General features: G+C 39.9%; 1 protein-coding gene across 6 annotated transcripts in view; it reads left to right on the top strand.

Annotated features, from left to right (window-relative positions):
- Positions 1 to 21,308, top strand: part of atp8a1 (ATPase phospholipid transporting 8A1) — a 509,869-nt gene that overhangs the window by 477,788 nt on the left and 10,773 nt on the right. For all 6 annotated transcript variants that reach the window (XM_070870244.1, XM_070870234.1, XM_070870228.1 and 3 more), the window contains 2 exons: positions 14,920 to 15,008; positions 15,890 to 15,982. In XM_070870244.1, coding sequence (XP_070726345.1) covers positions 14,920 to 15,008; positions 15,890 to 15,982 — 182 coding nt within the window. The remainder of the gene's footprint in view (positions 1 to 14,919; positions 15,009 to 15,889; positions 15,983 to 21,308) is intronic.

The following is a 21,308-nucleotide window of genomic DNA, read 5'->3' on the forward strand; positions in this document are numbered from 1 at the left end:
TATCTTGTCTATCCCTATCACCCCTCATCCTTCTGAACTCCAACGAGTAAAGACTCAGTCTACTCAATCTATCATCATAAGGTAACCCCCTCATCTCTGATATCAGTCTAGTGAATCGTCTCAGTGCCCCCTCCAAAGCTAGTATATCCTTCCTTGAGTAAGGTGACCAAAACTGCATGCAGTACTCCAGGTGTGGCCTCACCAATACCCTGTACAGTTGCAGCAGGACCTCCCTGCTTTTGTACTCCATCCCTCTCGCAATGAAGGCCAACATTCCATTCGCCTTCCTGATTACCTGCTGCACCTGCAAACTAACTTTTTGGGATTCATGCACAAGGACCCCCAGGTCCCTCTGCACTGCAGCATGTTGTAATTTCTTCCCATTCAAGTAATATTCCCTTTTACTGTTTTTTTTCCAAGGTGGATGACCTCACATTTTCCGACATTGTATTCCATCTGCCAAACCTTAGCCCATTCGCTTAACCTATCTAAATCACTTTGCAGCCTCTCTCTGTCCTCTACACAACCCGCTTTCCCACTAATCTTTGTGTCATCTGCAAATTTTGTTACACTACACTCTGTCCCCTCTTCCAGGTCATCTATGTATATTTTAAACAGTTGTGGTCCCAGCACCGATCCCTGTGGCACACCACTAACCACCGATTTCCAACCCGAAAAAGACCCATTTATCCCGACTCTCTGCTTTCTGTTAGCCAGCCAATTCTCGATCCATACTAATACATTTCCTCTGACTCCGCGTACCTTTATCTTCTGCAGTAATCTTTTGTGTGGCACCTTATCGAATGCCTTTTGGAAATCTAAATAAACCACATCCATCGGTACACCTCTATCCACCATGCTCGTTATATCTTCAAAGAATTCCAGTAAATTAGTTAAACATGATTTCCCCTTCATGAATCCATGTTGCGTCTGCTTGATTGCACTATTCCTATCTAGATGTCCCGCTATTTCTTCCTTAATGATAGCTTCAAGCATTTTCCCCACTCCAGTTGTTAAACTAACCGGCCTATAGTTACCTACCTTTTGTCTGCCCCTTTTTTAAACAGGCGTTACATTAGCTGCTTTCCAATCCACTGGTACCTCCCCAGAATCGGCGCAAGTAACTATATTTAATGCACCACCAAGCACCAAACAAAGCACAAAAAGTAATAAGCAATTAATTAACAAATAAAATAGAAGGAAATCTGCACCTAAAGCACAAAGACCAAAGTAATCAACAATCAATAAATAAAAAATAAAAATAAATAGAAGGAACCTTGCACCTAAAGCACCAAAATCAATCAGTAAATAACAAATAAAAAAATAGAAGTCCGACCTTAAGGAACACAGCGGGCTGGCGATGAGGGAGCCCATTTGGCCAGGGCTAGGGACGGCGCGCTTCGGGTCCCTCCCACACAGCCTGCAGTGCGTACTCTCAGATTCGGCCTGCCAAGAGCTTACTGCACATGCGCACAGATTCTAGCGCGCGAATGTGCAGAGATCCCGGCACTGTGTTCAGCGCCGGGACCTGACTCCACCCACAATCCATTGGGCCACGACCAAAGAGAGGCTGGGGAGCGGCCAGAATACCAACGTCTTTTTTCCGGCGCGTTTGGAGGCGGACAAAAACGGCGCACACCAGGTGAGGGCGCCAGAAAAACAGGTTAGGAAAACTCTAGCCCAGAGTAACTATTAGCTGGCCAAAGTTGCCTAAATGGGCAGAACTGGCGTAGGTGGCTGGTAACGCCCCCTTTTGAGAAAAAAAAACTAACCTAAAAAAAATCATTAACTGTTATGCTGGTGCAAATTGATTGGGGATTTTTAAGTTACACCAAAAAAAAACGGAGCAACTCCTGGCCAAAATTGAGCCCTATGTCAGCTGCAAACATGGATATTCATCTCTGTATTTCTTCATCCAAATCATGAAGATATATATAGTGAAATGCTAAGGCCCCAGTACAGATCCATGGGGAACACCATTTCTCTTCGTTTTAATTCTGTCTCCTACCTCCCAAGCATTACCAACCCATGTCGCACGGTTACTTCCGATTCTGTTAGTTCTCACTTTTGCTAACAATCTCTTGTATGGACTCTTATCAGATGCCTCCTGGAAGTTCATGTAGAGAATATCCATAGACACTCTCCTATCCACCATACTAGTGACCTCGTCAAAAAATGTTACTAGATTAGTCAGATATGACCTACCCTTCTCGAATCCATGCTGACTCTCTCTGATCTTCCAGTTTGCTGGATTTCTATTTTTACTTTGATTTTGTAAGCCATTTTTTTTAGCTTGATGCTGTCTTAACTCATTTGTTGATCATGGTTGCTTAACTATACAAGTGGAGCCTTTCCCTTTCAGGAATATGTACTGGTTTTGTGTTGTACCAAATACTTCTTTGAATATTTCTCACTGTTTGTCTGTAAGGTTAACAATCAACAGTTCAGCCCAGTTTACTGTGGTCAATTCATTTCTCAACACTTGGAAGTTTGCCTTACTTAAATGTAAAACCTTGGTTTGTGACTCTCCCTTCTACTGCCCACCTAATATAAAATTCAATCATATGATCACAATTTAACAAGATGTTCCCTTGTCAGATTGTTCACTAATTTTGTTTTGTTACTCATCAGTGAATCAAGTATGGCCTGTTCCTTTGTTGGTTCGAGCAAACTGGCCCAAATACATTCTAGAAATTCATTGTCTTTACTCCTTGAGCTTTTCTATTTCCCCCAGTCTTTGTGAAAATTTAAATCTCCCATTATAACCACATTGTTTTTGTTACATGCTTCCCTGATCTCTCTCTATACATGTTCCCCCCGCACCCCTTCCACCCCTCCCCCACTATATTAGGTCTGTAGATATCTCCTACCAGAGTTTTGCATCCTTTGCTGCTTCACTGTTCGATCGCCCTTACTGAAATTCTTTCTTTCTACTACGGTAATTGTCTTTTATCAATATTATTAGTCCGCCTTGTTTCCCAATTTTTATGTTTTCTATAGATTCTGTACCCTGGAATATTTCGCTCCCAATCATACTCTGCTTGTAGCCAGATCTCTGTAAATAGATTGTTTTTAAAAGGCTGTAAAGAGCTTAAAAAATCTGGTGGATGACATATAAACTTCCTTTCAGTCATAGTAAAAAGGCATAAGGAAAATGAAGGAGGAATAAAACTAGGAGAAATAAATGGGAAAAACAGGCTGGAAAAATGGGGATTGGTGCTACGATATGACGTTACTAAAGTTAATGCTCAGATCAGAAGCTTCAGAGTATCCAAGAGAAAAATGATATACTGCACCTTAAGTTCGGTTTGAACAGTGTAAGGGACCAAAGACAGACAGGTTGTAATGAGATGGAGTTGAGTTAAATTGAGAAGTTAGGGTCTCGCCTCTGTACAGAACAGAGATGATCGGTAATTCGGTTGCTCAATCTGCATTTAGCCTCCCCAATGCAGAGATGACCATATTGTGAGCAGTGAGTATAATATGCTAATTTGGAGGAAGCTCATGTAAATCTGTGTCTAGCATGGAATGTTGCAATCCCACATATGAGAAAAGTTTAAATGTACAAGTGTTGTATGGAAAGGTATCAGGTGAAGTTAGCCAGAAGCGCATGTGAACAAGGAGAGGTTGTGGAGGATGCTATCTCCAGAAAGCGGGGGGGTAGGGGGAAGAGAAGAGAAGGTTTCCAAAGAAAGTTTATGCTTTCAATATCGTCTCTGGTTCAATGTTGTTGATCCCGCTCTTGGACAGTTTGAGCATCTTACTTTTATGGGAGATGGCCTGTGCTTCTCATCTGCATCATTGGGCAACCATCATGAACTCCAGTTTTCGGCGCATATTTTTTTAAAAATCCCCTCCCCCCTCCTTCACGCTAAAAAGAAAACTGAGTGAATGAAATGGAGTATTTGAGGAAGGAGCTTGACAGGAATCTCAATCCCGGTCAGAAGCTGTGGCCTTGGAATGGATAGTCGTGAAAATCCCATTATTAAGGATAGGAAGAGAAGAGTCCAATAAGGGAGGAAAGAGTCTGCTGTAAAGGTGTGGGATTAGGTGGAAATGAAAAAAATAATTAATGAAATTCTCCAGATTGGAACGAGAGCAGAAAAAACACTCGATCATCAGTGTAACACAGGAAAGAGGATACAGGGAGTGGACCAAGAGTAAGTGGCCTACAAAAGGACAGGTATAACGAGGATCGGTGCGGTTTCCAATAGTGACACTTTTTGTCCAGAGAAAGTGAGTAGAGTTGAGTAAAGTTGTTGAGGGTGAGAATAGATTTTTTCCAACAGACAAATATGGCAGTGGATAGCAGCTGACTGGGGCAGTACTGAAGGAAGATGTGAAGGATTCAGACATAAATGTAGTCAGGGCTGGAGATGTAGAGTGACTGGCTACCCTGGTGAAGAGATGACTGAGGCAGAAATGCCTTACATCATCAAAGCAGTACATAACTTAGAAAATCACAGATTTGAGTACGTAGAAAGGAAAAGCAAAATAAAATGTAGCTTAGAAGGAAAGAGAGGAGGAAAGTACCTGGAGAAAGATACTCCAAAGTACTTCACAGCCAATTAATTACTTTTAAAACATAGCCACTGATACATATGAAATCGTGATGGGCAATTTCCACACAACAAAGTCCTACAGTCAGCAAATAAAATGAATAACCAGTTAATCTGTTTTTTGTGGTTTTGGTTGAGGGACAATTATTGGTGAGGACACTGGGAGAACTTGCTGTGTTTCAAAGAATGAGTAACATGTTATATTGTACACCCGCCCGAACAAGTAGAAAGAGCTTCAGTTTAATGTCTCATCCAAAAGATGGTACCTCTGACATTGTAGCACTCCCTCAGTACTGCACTGAAGTATTAGCCTGGGTTATGTTCTCAAGTCCTGGACTGGAGTTTGAACCTGCTGGTTTTTGAAATACACTAGTGTTCCTGATTTAATCGTGAACTGTACTTGCTGCTTTCTTTCTTGTTTTCCTAACATTAAAGTGTAACTAAACAAATTAGTAGAGATCCTAGGAGGCCTGCAATACAGCAAGATAAAAGGATATCGAGGCACCGGAGAATGTGCACATTACAAGGATAATACCAGAACTGAGGGTACAACTATCAGGAATGATTTTAAAAAGCTGGGATTCTTTACCCCAGAAAAGGGGTGACCTAATAGAGGTCTTTAAAATTATGACTTTGATAGGCTTGACATAGAGAAGATTGTAGGGAGACCAAAACTAAGGGTCATACATATAAGATGGTCATTAATAAATCCAGTAGGGAATTCAGATGATGTTTCTTTACCCAGAGTGGTTAGAATGTAGAACTCGCTACTACATGGAGTAGTTGAGATGACTAGTAACTAGATGCATTTAAGAGGAAGTACAAGAGGGAGATAGGAATAGAAGGGTGGCTGTATTTATTTGTACCACAAGTGGATTGGACCAGATTTCTGATTGGTCCCCTTAGAGGACAAGACACACTCGAGCATTTCATTCAGCGAGACCAGGTGAGGGGTGACATCATTGTAAGTGACATCATTGGCAAAACTGTAGATTTTTAACATGCTCTGAGAATTACATCATTGAGTGGCCCAGCTCATGTGCAGGATGACATCACTGGTTAATTGAAAACCAGAAGTACCCACACTGTTGCGAATCATTCCATCAAACTAAACACTTTGGGTGAGAGCAGTGGTGACGATGGGGCATTGTTTGTGGGACATGGATTGTTAACCGGTTTATTGGGTACAGGTTTATTGGGTTAGTGACTGTGTTGAGTTCAGGATTTCGTCCAGGTCACTGATGCCACTTGCCACACACGCACTGGGCTCTCCATGAATTCAATTCACTGCCATTCATGGTCAAGATCGTATTTAGAGCTTTTAGGGCAGATTATGACTGTGCAATAATGTAAAACGGGTACCCGTTTTGGTGGCAAAAACATGAACGCAGAATATTATCTGAATGGCGACAGATTAGGAAAAGGAGAGGTGCAACGAGACCCGAGTGTCATGGTACATCAGTCATTGAAAGTTGGCATGCGGTGAAGAAGGCAAATGGCATGTTGACCTTCATAGCTAGGGGATTTGAGTATAGGAGCAGGGAGGTCTTACTGCAGTTGTACAAGGCCTTGGTGAGGCCTCACCTGGAATATTGTGTTCAGTTTTGGTCTCCTAATCTGAGGAAGGATGTTCGCTGCATTTCCTCAATAGCAAGAAGGTTCACCAGATTGATTCCTGGGATGGCAGGACTGACATATGAGGAGAGACTGGATCGACTGGGCCTGTATTCATAAGAGTTTAGAAGAATGAGAGGGGATCTCATAGAAACATATAAAATTCTGACGGGACTGGACAGGTTAGATGGAGGAAGCTTGTTCCCGATGTTGGGGAAGTTCAGAACAGGGGTCACAGTCTAAGAATAAGGGATAAGCCATTTAGGACCGAGATGAGGAGAAACTTCTTCACTGAGTTGTTAACCTGTGGAATTCCCTACCGCAGAGAGTTGTTGATGCCAGTTCATTAGATATATTCAAGAGGGAGTTAGATATGGCCCTGACGGCTAAAGGGATATGGAGAGAAAGTAGGAAAGGGGTACTGAGGTGAATGATCAGCCATGATCTTATTGAATGGTGGTGCAGGCTCGAAGGGCCGAATGGCCTACTCCTGCACCTATTTTCTATGTTTCTATCTCTCCCAATTTATATTACCATTGATAAAATACTGAAGTCTATAGTGGGCTTTCATTTAAAAGTTGTCAAATTGTCTGCTATTCGTTGGGTGTAGTAAAAGATTGACCAAGATAATGGCCTGGATTTTGTGGTCAGCGGAGAAGGGATGGTGCTCACCACTGACCTCGAGAAAGCTGCCCACAAAGATTTACATAGGATTACATTGGCTTGTTTCTGCGTCGTAACCCCTTTCAGCCCAACTAGTCCATGCTGCCATTAATGCTCCATTGGAGCCTCCTCCCACCTTTCCTCATCTAAATCTATCAGCGTAACCCTCTATTCCCTTCTCCCTTATATGCTTGTCTAACCTCCCCTTAACTGCATCTATTATTATTCGCTTCAACCATTCCCTGTTGTAGCAAGTTCCACATTCTCACCACTCTTTGGGTAAAGACGTTTCTTCTGAATTCCCTATTGGATTTCTTGGTGACTATCTTATATTGGTGGCCTCTAGTTGTGGTCTTCCTCCCAGCTGCAAACATTCTCTATCCATAAAGACCTCTATTAGGTCACCCCTCAGACTTTTTTTAAGAGCATTTCTGGTATCATCCTTGTAAGTCTTTGCACCCTCTCTAGTGCCTCTCTATCATTTTTATAATATAGCAACCAGAACTCTACGCAGTACTCAGTGTGGTCTAACCAAGGTTCAATACACATTTTGCATAACTTCTCTAGTTTTCAATTCTATACCTCTAGAAATAAACCCTAGTGCTTGGTTTGCTTTTTTATGGCCTTGCTAACTAACCTGTGTCACAACTTTGTGATTTGTGTATCTGTACTCCGAGATCCCTTTGTTCCTCTACCCCACCTAGACTCTCACCCTCCAAGTAATAAGTGACCTCCTTATTCTCCCTACCAAACTGTAATACCTCACATTTATCTGTGTTGAACTTAATTTACCAATTTATATGCCCATTCTGCAAGTTTATTAATGTTGTCCTGTAATTTGTTGCAGTCCTCCTCAGTATTAACACTCTCTCTTCTCCCCCCCCCCAACCAAAAAAAAAAAATTGGTGTCATCCTTTAATTTAGAAATTGTGTTTTTGATTCCAAGTCTAAATTGTTAATATAAATTGTGAACAACAGTGGTCCCAGCACTGATCCTTGTGGACCACCACTACCCCACCTTCTGCCCCTGTGAATAGCTCTGCTTTCTGTCTTGAAGCCAGCTAGCTATCCATTATGCTACTTGTCCCCTGACTCTGCATTCTCTGACCTTGTTCATCAGTCTATTATGGGGTACCTTATTGAAGGCATTTTGAAAATCTAGATAAATTACATCTTACTGCATTACCATTGTCTACTCTCTGTTACCTCTTCAAAAAATTAAATGAGGGATTCCATTATTTTTTACTACCACTGATGTTAAGCTGACTGGTCTTTAATTCCCTGGACATGTTCTATCCCCCTTAAATATAGGTATTACATGAGCTATCCACCAGTCCTCTGGCACTACACCTTTTGCGAATGAATTATATATGTGTAGTAATGCCTCTGCTATCTCTTCCCTAAATTATTTTAAAATGCATAGATGCACTAGGGGTTTTATCCTCTGAGTTTGATTAGTTTATTTAATATATCCCCTCTTTATTTTAAATGTACTTATCTCATTACTAATCTCAACACCCAATGTCATGTCCACCTGTTCTATCCCTGGTAAATACTAAAACAAAATAATTATTTAATATTTCTGCCATCTCTCTATTGTTACCTGTAGTATTATCCTGTCTATCCCTTAATGTTCCTATTCCCATCCTAACCATCTGTTTTTATTGATGTGCTCATAAAATATTTTACTATTTTCTTTTATGTTCCTTGATAATTTAATTTCATAATTCCTCTCTGCCTTCCTAATTGCTATTTTTTTAAACTTCCCTCATCTTTTCATATTCTCCCTTATCATGCACACCCCTGCTGTCTATGTACATAATGTATGCCTCTTTCCTTACCATCAATTATTTCCTTATGGCTTTATTCATCCATGTAGTCTTATTAGTGTTTAGTTTGTTCTTTCCTTTTAGCTGAATATATTATTCCTGCATTCTTTTGAACACTGTTTTAAAAGTTTCCCATTACTGCTCTACATTGTTTTTTGCCAATATTATTGCCTATTTTATTTTCCCAAGCTCTATTCTCAGCCCCTCAAAATCTGTTTTCTCCAATCTATTACTCTGGTTTTCGTCATTATGATGTCCTTCTCAATTATCATAAAGCGTAATATAATGGTAACGATCACCTATATGTTCCCCTATTTTTACTTATCTGCTCTAGTTCATTCCCCATTACTAGATCCAATAGTGAACCCTCCCTTGGGCTTTTTACATATTGGGTTAGAAAGAAGTTCTGTACACATTGTATGAACTCTATTCTCTTATCCTCTTTACTGATCTCTTCTGTCCAATTAATGTCAGGGTAGTTGAAATCCCTCATGATTATTCTATGTTTATTACTTATTTCCCTAATTTGTCTGCATATTTCTTCCTCCATCTCCCTTCGACTATTAGGTGCTGTAGACTACGCCTATTAGTGTGATTGATCCTTTACTATCTTTTATCTCCATATGGATTCTATTTTTGTCTTGCTGATAGCTGCGTCACTTTTTCTACTGCCATAATGCCTAATAAGTACAGTTACTCTTTTTACCCCCTCTATCTTTTCTAAATATGTTATACCCTGCAATGATTAATTCCCAGTCCTGATTTTTCTGTAACTATGTCTCAGTAATCCCTACTACGTATGGTTATTCGCAACGCATGATTGCCTTCAGTTCCCCTGTTTTATTACGGACACTGCATTGCTGTACAGACAGTTTAACTCATTTTAAATAGGATTTTCTCTAACTTTATGTTTAACCATCTTTTTAGACTCCTGTTCTATAACTCTATTTACTTCCTTGCCATCAATGTCCTCCTTTTATTCTTTCCTGTGCTCTTTTCCTGTTTCGTTTATATTTAGGCTGTTTACATTTCTAGTAGATCCCTCCCCACATCTAACTAGTTTAAAGCCTTTGCCACCTCTCTCTTTACCCTTTCCGCTAAGTCACGGGTCGTATCCCGGTTCAGGTGGAGCCTGTCCCATCGGTACAGCTCCTTCCTGTCCCAGAACTGGTGCTAGTGACCTATGAAAAGGAACCCCTCTTTCCCACACCAGCCCTTTAGCCACATGTTAATTCTCCTGATCTGTCTGCTTCTATGCCAATTTACACATGTCTCAGGCAATAATCCAGAGATTATTACGCTCGAGGTCCTGCTTTTTAATTTAGAGCCCAACTCCTGATATTCTTTCAGCAGGTCCTCTTCCCTATTCCTACCTATGTTGTTTGTTCCAACATGCATCATGACACCTGACTTTACCCCCTCACTTTCCCTCTCCAGCCGCCGTGAGATATCCCTCACCCTGGCACCGCAACACACCCTTCGGAATTCTCGTTTTCGCTGCCTGGTCACTATCTGTCCCCCTAACTACCACATTTCTATTCTGCTCCCTGCCCACCTTCCCCCCCCCCCAACCCCCTTGGACAGCCTTCTGAGCCACAGTGCTTTGGTCTGCATTGTGGCTTCCTCACTGCAGTCTTTCTCCAGTGTCTGCAGGACCTCCTTCTCAACCCCTCCTAAATCCCCGCTACCTGACTCCCAGTCACACCCTCAATTTCTTGAACCCGTGCTTTCCTCGAGTGTGACTATATTCTCGATAAAACTGTCAAGAAATTCCTCCCCCTCCCTTATGTGTAGGAGTGTCTGCAACTCTCACTCCAGCTCAATGACGCTGAGCCGGACAGATTCAAGATAGAGGCATCTCCTGCAGACGTGTTTGCTCGCTGTCCACAAATTCCCACATTCTGCAGTCCAGACACACAGCCTGCTCTGCCATATCTTAATTATATTAATTAGTTTAACTAGTTAAGCTATAAGTTTGATACAGTACTTCATAGTTTCCTGCGCCTAGTTTAAACCACAGTCCTAGGTTAGTGAGAAAAGAGAGGGAAAAAAAACTTTTAATACTCACCAACCTGCCTGCTGTTTTTGTTTTTTTGGGTAAATATTGAAGGTTCCGCCGCTGTTGGTACCTCCTCCAAATAGGTCCTTGCCCCTCTTCTCTGAATTGCCACACTTTCCAAATTTCCAAATAAACCACTCTGTTTAAGTCCAATCTGGTTAAGACACAGTGCAGATCATTTAGGGGACTCAGTAGTGTGGATTTCCTCCGTTCCAACATTGCTTTGAATTTGGTGCCATTTATAGGTGATCTGTGCCATCCAGAAACAGGGCAGGTAGCAGGCAGAGTGATCAGAATGGAGAATTCTCACAGACCGTAAAGCAGGAAGTAAAATGCATGGAATATAATTCACATTTTAGTCATTGTACTGAAAACAAAATAAGGATTAGGACATACGCATGGGATTAAGGGAGAAGCTGAAATATCAAACAAACTTAAATAATTTTTATTATTTAAAAAAAATCATGTAATTTTTAAATGTACTTCTGAGGGAATGAGACTCCACACTTGTAAAATTAGTTTTTCAGGGACCAAGAAGTTGCTCAGCAATAGAATTGTTTTTTCAGTGCCAGAAAGGTTGTTCAGTAATTGTGACTTGGTATGCTGTTTACAAACTCAGTTGCTCCTGATTGATCAAGGTAAGGTGTAACATTTTTATTAGTTTTTACAGCAAAAATCATGTGTAAGATTTTGAATTTCACATCAAATCAGTGATTCTGTATGGATTGCATCTGGAGTGTACTACAGGGCTGTAGTAATACCTGCCCTCCTGTATGGCTCAGAGACATGGACCATGTACAGCAGACACCTCAAGTTGCTGAAGAAATATCACCAACGATGTCTCCGCAAGATCCTACAAATCCCCTGGGAGGACAGGCGCACCAACACCAGCATCCTCGCCCAGGCTAACATCCCCAGCATTGAAACACTGACCACACTCGTTCAGCTCTGCTGGGCAGGCCACATAGTTCGCATGCCAGACATGAGACTCCCAAAGCAAGTGCTCTACTCAGAGCTCCTTCACGGCAATCGAGCCAAAGGTGGGCAACAGAAATGTTACAAGGACACCCTCAAAGCCTCCCTGATAAAGTGCGACACTCCCACTGACACCTGGGAGTCCCTGGCCCAAGACCGCCCTAAGTGGAGGAAGTGCATCCGGGAGGGCACTGAGCACCTCAAGTCTCATCGCCGAGAGCATGCAGGAATCAAGCGCAGGCAGCAGAAAGAGTGTGCAGCAAACCAGTCCCACCCACCCCTTCCCTCAACGACTATCTGTCCTACCTGTGACAGTCTATGGCTCTCGTATTGGACTGTTCAGCCACCAAAGAACTCATTTCAGGAGTGGAAACAAATCTTCCTCGATTCCAAGGGACTGCCTATAATAATGATGATGATGGATTGCATCTACGAAGATGGCGACAGGGCACCCTATGACGGTGTAGGGTATCACTGTCAGCAACTTCTGGATTTTTGCATTTAACTGCGCATGTGCAGACGCTAGATGTTGCTGTCAGTTTTACCCCATAATGATGGCGAGTATTGATAATTTTGCTGTCATTATAACCGCAAATTCCAGGCCAAAACCTTGTCACAGATTCTGCCACTGTTTAGCTTTTGTATTCTGATCATAGCTTCCCCTTGCATCAGAAGAAATGGGCTTGAAGTTCCGGCCTCCCTAGGTCCGTACGGATCTGGGAGGGCATTGCAAAAGCCAGTTTTCAGCGCACAATGCGCATGCACCGAAAACTGGCTTTTCCGATCTGTCAAGTTCTGGCTCGACAGATCCAACACATCTTAACAGCAAGAACATTCGCATGAGCAAGATTGCGCTATTTGCCCAGTAAAACTCTTGTGCCTGGTAAAACATATAAAAAAAACATCTAAAAACAAAATTTAGAAACACATTTTTATGTTTAGAAACCCTGCCCACTAAGGTAAGTGTATTTTAAACCATGATTACAAAACTTTTAAAAAAAAAAATCCCATTTTTTTTTAAACACTTATTAACTTAAATAAAAAAAGCATGTCACATATTTAAATTAGTGTTTCGGGGGGGCGGGGGTCTCATTCATAATAATGAAAACTCCTACTTACGGAGTTCCCATTATTATGAATGAGAAAATTCTTTACCTTGATTGGGTGTCCAGGCCCCATGTGGCTCCAGTTCTATGTCCGTTCAGATGTGCACACGCTCCGATACGCATGCCTCTTAGGCCTAAAACCACAATCACTGGTGGGCGCCCGAGCTAAAGGTAAGTGCGCATCTTTTCTCCTCTTTTCAGGCAACTGCCCGCGGGAAGCTCAGAACCGGGATTTCAGAGCCTATATAATTTCATAAACATTTTTCTGTTTCAAAATCACCCTTCTGAATATATTAGTCCAATCTTGTGAAACCTGTCTAGCAAGCATTTCCAAGGAGAAGCTTTGTTTCTGGGCCTTTCTGCTAATCGGAGCACTCTGCTATTCTTCCGTGTATAAATCTTTTGTATATCACTGAGTTGCAAAAATCATTTACATCACTTATGTATATTTTTAAATAAACTCTGATTGTAAACCACATTATTGTGCCAGAAGAATTTATACAACCGAAGAAGTTACATGATTCCTCATAAGAGTTGTTCAACATGAGTTGCATGATTAGTGTGCTACACTAGTTATTCATTTGATTATTTTCAGGCATAATTATTTTATATGTGTATTCTTTCAAATTCTTTTGAATTGTTTCTCACAAGCCCTCAAAATACTGACATAGCAGCAAAATGTATTTGATAAATTGTCATCATTGTTGTTAAGCTATTTGAATGTACTGATGGTAACTTAAAACAGCCAGGGTAATCTCTGTATCTCCCTCCCCAATGGTTCATTGCATAAGGTATTTTTAATTGAGAAACTAGGTGAAAGGCTAGATCCATGAAGTGTATGGTGCCACCAAGATTGAAAAGTGCAAGAAAAAAGACGAAGTAAGTTCAGAATTAGTGATTTAGTAATGTGCAACTTGGGTTTTATAAACCTGTAGATTGTAGGCCAAAAAGACTAAAAGGTGAGGAATTTTATAATTTTGAGGTCTTGGGAAACTAGGTTTTCTGTAGGATATGATGTGATGAATTTTAATCTCAACACATTGAGGAAGAGCATTTAGATTGGCATGTTTGGAGTTTATGTAGAACAGAGGGGGGTGCGGAGGAGAGTTCAGAACAGCAAGTGCCAAAGTATTATTGATAAAATAAAGAGAAACAAGTGAGGTTGCAATGGTGAGAGAAGGACTGTCTGTCGGAAGTAAGGTTTTCTCTTATTTTTAAGTCAGGAATGTGAGAGATGTTGGAACCTCCCAGATATGGAAGCAACACTTGGGTCTTAGGAGGACTTGGGCTTTATATAATTAAGAGCCGTTGAAGATAGGAAAAGCAAACCAAGCTTCTTGGAAGCAGCTTTGCAGTGGAATTTCTATGTGATGTGGCACTGAGCCATGGACAGTTCACAGTTCACAGGTTGAATCCCTGGTCTAGACTGAATTAATTGATCTCCGCCTGGGCAGCAGTTGCTTGTTTCCCTTTTTAAAGGGAATTTGGTAATTGCTTTGATTTTTTAAAAAATGGAATATTCAATAGGTTGGAAATTAGTAGTGGGATTAGGGAGCTCATGACGGAAAACATTGGACTCTTTGAGCTGAATGGTCTGTTTCTCCGCTGTCAGATTGTATGATTTAGTGGAGATGTTACAATTGGCTTAAGTGATCCCGGGCTAGGAAACATTAACCAGGGTTGCTGCTCCTAATCCCTAGTGCTCCTGCTGGAAAAATATAGATGTCTGCTAAGGAAAGGACAGGCTTGGCATTGATACAACCTCCCTCTCCCATAACCAAATAGCCATTTGACACTTGCTGTGCAGGCTTTCACATGAAAAATGGTCAGGTTCTGGAGGACTAAAGGCTCCCAGGAAACCATATTTCAGTATGAGTCTTGAGAGCAGAAAATAAAATTGGGCTTGGGGGAGGGATATTAATACAGATGATAATTACTCATACATTTGAGTCACCTAGAATTATTCTAACCTGAGCGAGCAAGATAACGTTTAGGAGTAAGTATGCTACAATTAACCTTGAAATATCAGTGTACAACTTTGAAAATAATTTTTGATGTTGCAAATGTATTTACTACTGTTTATACTGTGAAATTTGTTTTATGAACTTCTGCAGGCTGCAATGTTGTTCAGCTCTGGTGTTTTTTGGATGGGCCTGTTCTTCATCCCGATTACTTCTCTTCTGTGGGATGTGATTTACAAAGTGTATGTATAACAAACAAAAGTACAAATCCTTGTGAAACTCTTACTTTTGAAAGAAAAAGAATTCAATGTTTTTACTTTTTAATATGTATGAAGAAAGAAGCTGAAAGGTTAGTATGACAATATTACTTTGTTCAAAGTTAACACAGTGGCATCAGTTACTTGCAGCAGGAGTGAACAGAATGTGGGGACAGAGAATATTTTGAAGTGCATTACTTCACTTCAGGAAATTGTGAACCCATACAATAATGTTTGAATTAGTTACAAGGCTTTTGTAAAAGTAAATCATTAATTAATTGAAGTACTAGGTAGAAAACTGAAAAAAGATTTAACTGAAAATGTGTAACTTATTCCAAGGGATAGAGACAAATAGCTTTGAGTTGCTGAAAATGAAGTGTGAAATATGGGAGAAGGCAAAACTGTATAAACAAGAAACCATCTTTAGAGGATGTCATGGTCTCTGAGCATGTCAGTCTGTGCCTGCTGCATTCCTTCCTACACTACACTCCTGCTGTAATTACACATTGCCTGCTATATTATTTGATACACTGTGTGCGAAAGTTTTGTCTTAAAACTGATTTACTTTTATACATTTACTCAAGCAGCAGAACTTTTGATTTTTTTTGTAAGTCAACGTAAAATTTATTTCTATTTTGATTTAATTTCCATTTTATCAAACCTTCTACAACTTGATGCATAATTGAAAATGCTATTCCACAGAACCTGTGATGTACCATATGATTAAGGGGCAAAAGCTTTTCCAAATTTGATTTTTTTTTCCCCCCTGGGAACCTGTGCACAAGGAATTTGATTTTTTTTTAATATATTGTATAATTTTATAATACTTCTGTCCACCCAAGAATTAATTTAATGTTCACTTTCAGCATGAAGAGAACTTTATGTAAAACTCTGGTGGAAGAGGTTCAGGAGTTGGAAGCCCAGTTCCAGGATCCAGGTGCAGCTGTATATGGCAAAAGGTACAAACTACAAATAGTTTAAAAGGTTACTGTTTAAATGTAATTTTTTTAAAAACACTATCCTCTCAGGAGTATGCAATATTATTTGTTCATAAAAATGTAGAATTAGGTGCAATCTCTAGGATAATGAATAGGCCTGCATGATAGACCTGTATTACTGAGCAGTAACACGGAGATTCAACTCCAATTTCAGTGGCAAAACTCATGTCCAGAGGGATGTTTCAAGAGTGCTTATGTATTGAGTGAATACTGAGTAAGAGGAAGAATGAAGGAGGATAAGGAGAGATGAGAGGACGGTAAAGTAGAAGAATCTTTAGGGCTTTTGAATCCCAGATCACAAAGTAGAGATGCTGAAGGTTTCTGAAAATCAGGAGGATTAATGACTGAAAGAATGGCCATAAATGGTGAATCAGACAGTGAAGAATGAGATTAGGCCAGTGTTAAACAAGCATAGGATGCCTGAAGAGATAGCTGGAGGAGATATTGGAGGTAGAGAGGAGCAAAACAATGGAGGAATTTCAAGATGACAACAAGGATCTCAAAGTCAATTCCCTGGGGAACTGAGAAGCAATGGAGTTTGCCAAGGGTGTGGCGGATGGGGATTCAGACTGGTTGAGTTGAGGTCCAAGACGAAATGGTGTCTGTGGATGGTGAAGAGAATGGTTTCAGTTTACCCAGTACTCCAGACCCAGATGAAGTATGGGCTTATCCGGGCAGATGAGCAGTTGGAGAGAGTGACATCAGACCTGGGGTTGATCGATTAGGCAGAGGGATAAAGTGGCACACGTGAAAACAAACTCAAGCAACTAAATAATGTTGCCAAAGAGGATAGCATGTAAATAATGAAACCGAATAGGTCAATCATGTAACTATGGACTACACCAGAGGTGGCATGTGGGCATGAGACAAAAAGGCAACAGAGAGTTGAAGAGGGACACAGAATCTCAATGGTGACACTGATCACTAAGCTCTTGGTGCTTTGGGCAGGACAAAAGCTTGATTTGGAAGCCCTGAATGTGGAAGGGTGGGTGAGTTCTTATGACTGTGAGGCAGCAACATATTTCAAACAAAATGAAGATTAGAGATGGGGTGGTATTTGAAGAGAATGGGGAGTATTTTTTTTTTAATTGTTCAACTGACATCGTAAGCTATGGTTCATCAATGTCAGCTGAAGCGCAGTATCGATTAACATACAATTCTGAATAGGCTATCCTTGATAACACCAAGAACATTTAAGATAGTACGGTTGAACAAAGTCCCCAGATATGGAAAAGGCAAATAAAACCATCTTTGAGTGCACCATGTTAGTCAGGCTTTCATTTACTAAATGATAAAGATTTCATTTATAATAATAATTAGCAGTAGTGTGTTTGCAAGTAAAACAAATGCTTTGCAATATTTGAGCAAAATATTATCCTATTGTATGGAACCCGAGTACAAAACACTGGAGAAAACAAAAGCGTTGAGATGTTTTATTTCTTTTGAAAATATCCTAGATAGAAAATGCAGCTTGCATTGAAAGTTAAACCTTCAGACAGCTGTGATTTTGCACACAATGTAACTTTTAATTTTCTAATTTCTGAGGAAATATTCAGCTTTGTAATAGCTTAGTATCTAGGTTTCTTTGAGTTACACGAGTGGAAATCAGCCAAACAATTCTTAATTTGCTGTTTAAAAGTATAGTCTCCCTGATACAAATGAAAAAAAAAGGCAAAACTGGAAATCTGAAACAAATATTTAAAATGCTGAAATACACAACCGATCAGATAGCATCAGTAAGGAGAAAAAAATCAAAACTGAAAAATAAACGAGCATTTAATAGGACTAGAAAATTAAAAACAATGGGTCTGGAGTTTCCTCCGCATTTGCACCCAAACCAGTAGTCTGAGCACAAACCAGTTAAGTGCCTTAAAAGATTGGAATTTTGGATGTAAGCGAGTTGCAAGCATAACTACAATGAAAATGAAGGAGGTTGGGAATTAAAATAGGAAAAAGCTGGAAACGTACAGTAGATGAGTTAATTCTGAAGAGATAAACAGATCAGTGCCCTGAGCGCAGACCCATCTGCTAGAATCATGTTTCAATGAAAGCTCCACACCCAAAATTTCAACCCACCTTCCCTCCTCCAGACATCATCAGATCCCACCCCACATCATCAGTGACCCTGCTGTAAAGAAAGTAGGGATATCGCTGAAGTTTGAAGTTAATAAAGATATTATTCAAACCAGATGGCTGCAAAGTGCCCAGGAGAAATATGAGAGGTCCCAAACTGTGCTTTCAACCTGATTGGTAGAAAAAGAAGGCTGGAGATGTAGAGATTAGAGGGGTAATTAAAGCGCGAGCTACAGGGAGGTTGGGGTCATGTTTGCAGACACAACAGAGATGTTCAGCAAGGTAATTACCCAATCTACATTTGGTCTCCGCAGTGTATAGGAAACCACACCATGAGTGGCAAACACAGTATATTAGACTGGAGGAGGTACACCTAAATTACTGTCTCTCATGGGAGTGTTTGGCTCCTGGGGCAATAGTGTGGGAGGAAGTGACTAAACAAGTGTTGCACCTGTTGCAGTGCACATGGAGATACCAGGGGAAGGCCAGTTGGAGGGGGGGATGGTGGAAGAATGAAGAATCTGGTATCCCAGACAGAACAGAGCCACCCCAGAAAGCACAGAGAGGAGGGGAAGATGTGCATGGTGCAGGGATCATGTTGTAGATGGAAGAATCTGATCTGGAGAATACATAGGTTAGTAGGTAATCCTGTCATTGTTGTAAGAAGGAAATTGTGAGAACAGAACAGAAAAATGAGTTGGACATGGTCGAGTATCCTGTCGACCAGTATCTAGGGGAAAACTTTAGTTGAGGAAATAAAAAGGATATTTCGGAGTCTCTGGTGTGGAGCACTACAGCAGAGGCAGATAAACCGCTAAAAAGGATAGACTGTAGAGTGGGAACAAATATATTTCAAATGGTTATATGAGTCGGTGAGCTTGTAATAATTGTTGGTGGAAAGCCCATTGCTGGAGATGGAGAGAGGGAAACCCTGGGAAGGGAAGGCGAGACTCTGAGGTGGACCACAAACAATGGATGAGAAATTGGAACCGTAGTCAATGAAATTCCCAAGAACAAAGAGAGCAAGAAGCAGCAGCAACAGTGTCATCAATGTAAAAGAAGACAAGATCATGAGGGCACTCAAGTAGCATTGGAACAAAGAATGTTCCATGTATTCTGCAAAAAGACACAACCAGGAACATGGAGGTTCTCATAGCAACACCTTTTATCAAGATTAAGTGAATGGAGTTGAGAATAGTTGTTCAAGGTGAGAACAACTTTAGCCAGACACAGGAGAGTGGTGGTGGATCGGGAGTATTTGGATTATTGTTCAACAAGGAATCGGAGAGCCAGGAGGATTGAAATACATCTTAAAAGATTTGTATAAAAGAGTGAGTAGTTAACTCACAGATCCTACGTCTGCTCAGTTAAACGAGTATTATCCAATTCCCTTCAATCTCACCAGAACTTCTGAAAAACAATGACATTTGTTCTTTAGAATCTAAATGACTTTAAACACCTGAAGTTCAGAGGTCAGATTTATTATTTCTTCAGCAGGTCTATGGTCTGATAACTACATGATTGATAGTTTCTCCAAATTAAAATGACACTATTTTACTGAAAATGAAACGATGTTTAGCCTACAGTTGCATGGAGACTATTTTCAGTTGTCTACAGTCTGCACGTATAGTCAAGGAATTTAAATTAGGGAAATTATCTAGTATTTTTATTAACACAACACCATGTCATTAATGTTGCACTGCACTTGGCATTTGACAAACAGATTTTACATTTTAAAATAGCTAGAAGCAATGGGGGAAAGAGCAGGGGAGTGGGACTAATTGGATAGCAAAAGATTTACACCTTTTTTGATCACCATAATAAAATTTTACTTAAAGCTACCCAATTTCATCATCAAGTAACATAGATAATTGACCATTCGATCAAAAAGGATAGCACCCGGTTGTAAGACTAAATCCCATGGAGCATGATGGTATTACTTTCTACCACAACAGCTAAGCTAGACATGAGATTGAAATGTCATCTAAATGGCTTTAATGCCATTAATTTTGTAAAAAGCAAATCTAGTTATCTATTCTATTTACAGGTGGATTTAAAAAGATATTTATGGTACATTTGAGAAGATGTATTTAATCCAAACCTTGTAACTCAAAAACAAAAAAAAGTTCAGGGAAATTGTAAATCAGTGATGTAACTTAATGTTTTACTTAAAACAAATGTACTGTGATGGGTTTAGGTCACTGAGAAATAGAAATAGCAAAATTAAAAATGTAATCCTTAAATTGTGGGCAACTCCAAGAATCTTGGACCTCTCGGGCTTGCCTTCTTTAATGTTTTCAGCTCGCGTACCTTCATGTTGGAACAAGCACCAACATCACCATAACAAAGAATCTTAAATGTTAGACACAGCTTTTATCATGTACTAAATCGACATTTATGTTTCTAAACTTGCCCATCTTTTTCTTCATAATTTTATCGTTTTAATCCACTTAGCCTGATTCCTTTATCAAGGAATATATGTAGGCAAATGCAGTCTCCAATTTAAATGTTAAAATTTGCTGTCTTCCCTCTATCCCCATTCCTTCAGAATTATTTTAACTTTACTTTTATTTTATTTTTTAAAGTTATTAAAGCTCACCCAAACACCTCTAAATATTCCATAAAAAGCATTTTAGCAGTTGCACTTGCATATATATTTTTTTTCTTCACTGGTTCTAAAGCTTATTTTTCATGCAATTGAATTCTAAACATTGTCCCATGAGAGACAATCCAGCAGCACAACTAGACCAGTGAGCTGAATTGTTAACAGATTTTAAAAATCCATTGTATTACATTGTATGTAGCAGATAATTTGAGAGAGCTGCCCAGGGCAGCGATTGTCCATTGAACCCATATTTTAAATATCTGCAGTTTTCATTGCTTGTAGTCGTACAGCACAGTTATCATCCTTCATGTAAGTGCAACCCTCATAGTCCCAGTATAGTAGAATAACTTGGTCCAAAAAAAATTCTGTTATTTAATTTATTTTTCCCTTTCCTACTTTTCCCATCACAAATGTTTTATCATCTTTTAAAAAAAAAAACTTAGTTTGAAAAAGGTGTAATTAAATTATATAAAATCATGACAAAACGTGTAGAATTCATTTTTTTCTTCAAAAATAAATACACTGGAAAGACATTGCAGTGAATAAGCTCTAGATGTGTGGACAAGATGACATTGTCCAATGCCTTTTAACTTCTAAAGACATGGGATT

Source organism: Pristiophorus japonicus, chromosome 2 (assembly GCF_044704955.1).
Source record: "Pristiophorus japonicus isolate sPriJap1 chromosome 2, sPriJap1.hap1, whole genome shotgun sequence".
In the NCBI taxonomy this organism is placed as follows: domain Eukaryota; kingdom Metazoa; phylum Chordata; class Chondrichthyes; family Pristiophoridae; genus Pristiophorus; species Pristiophorus japonicus.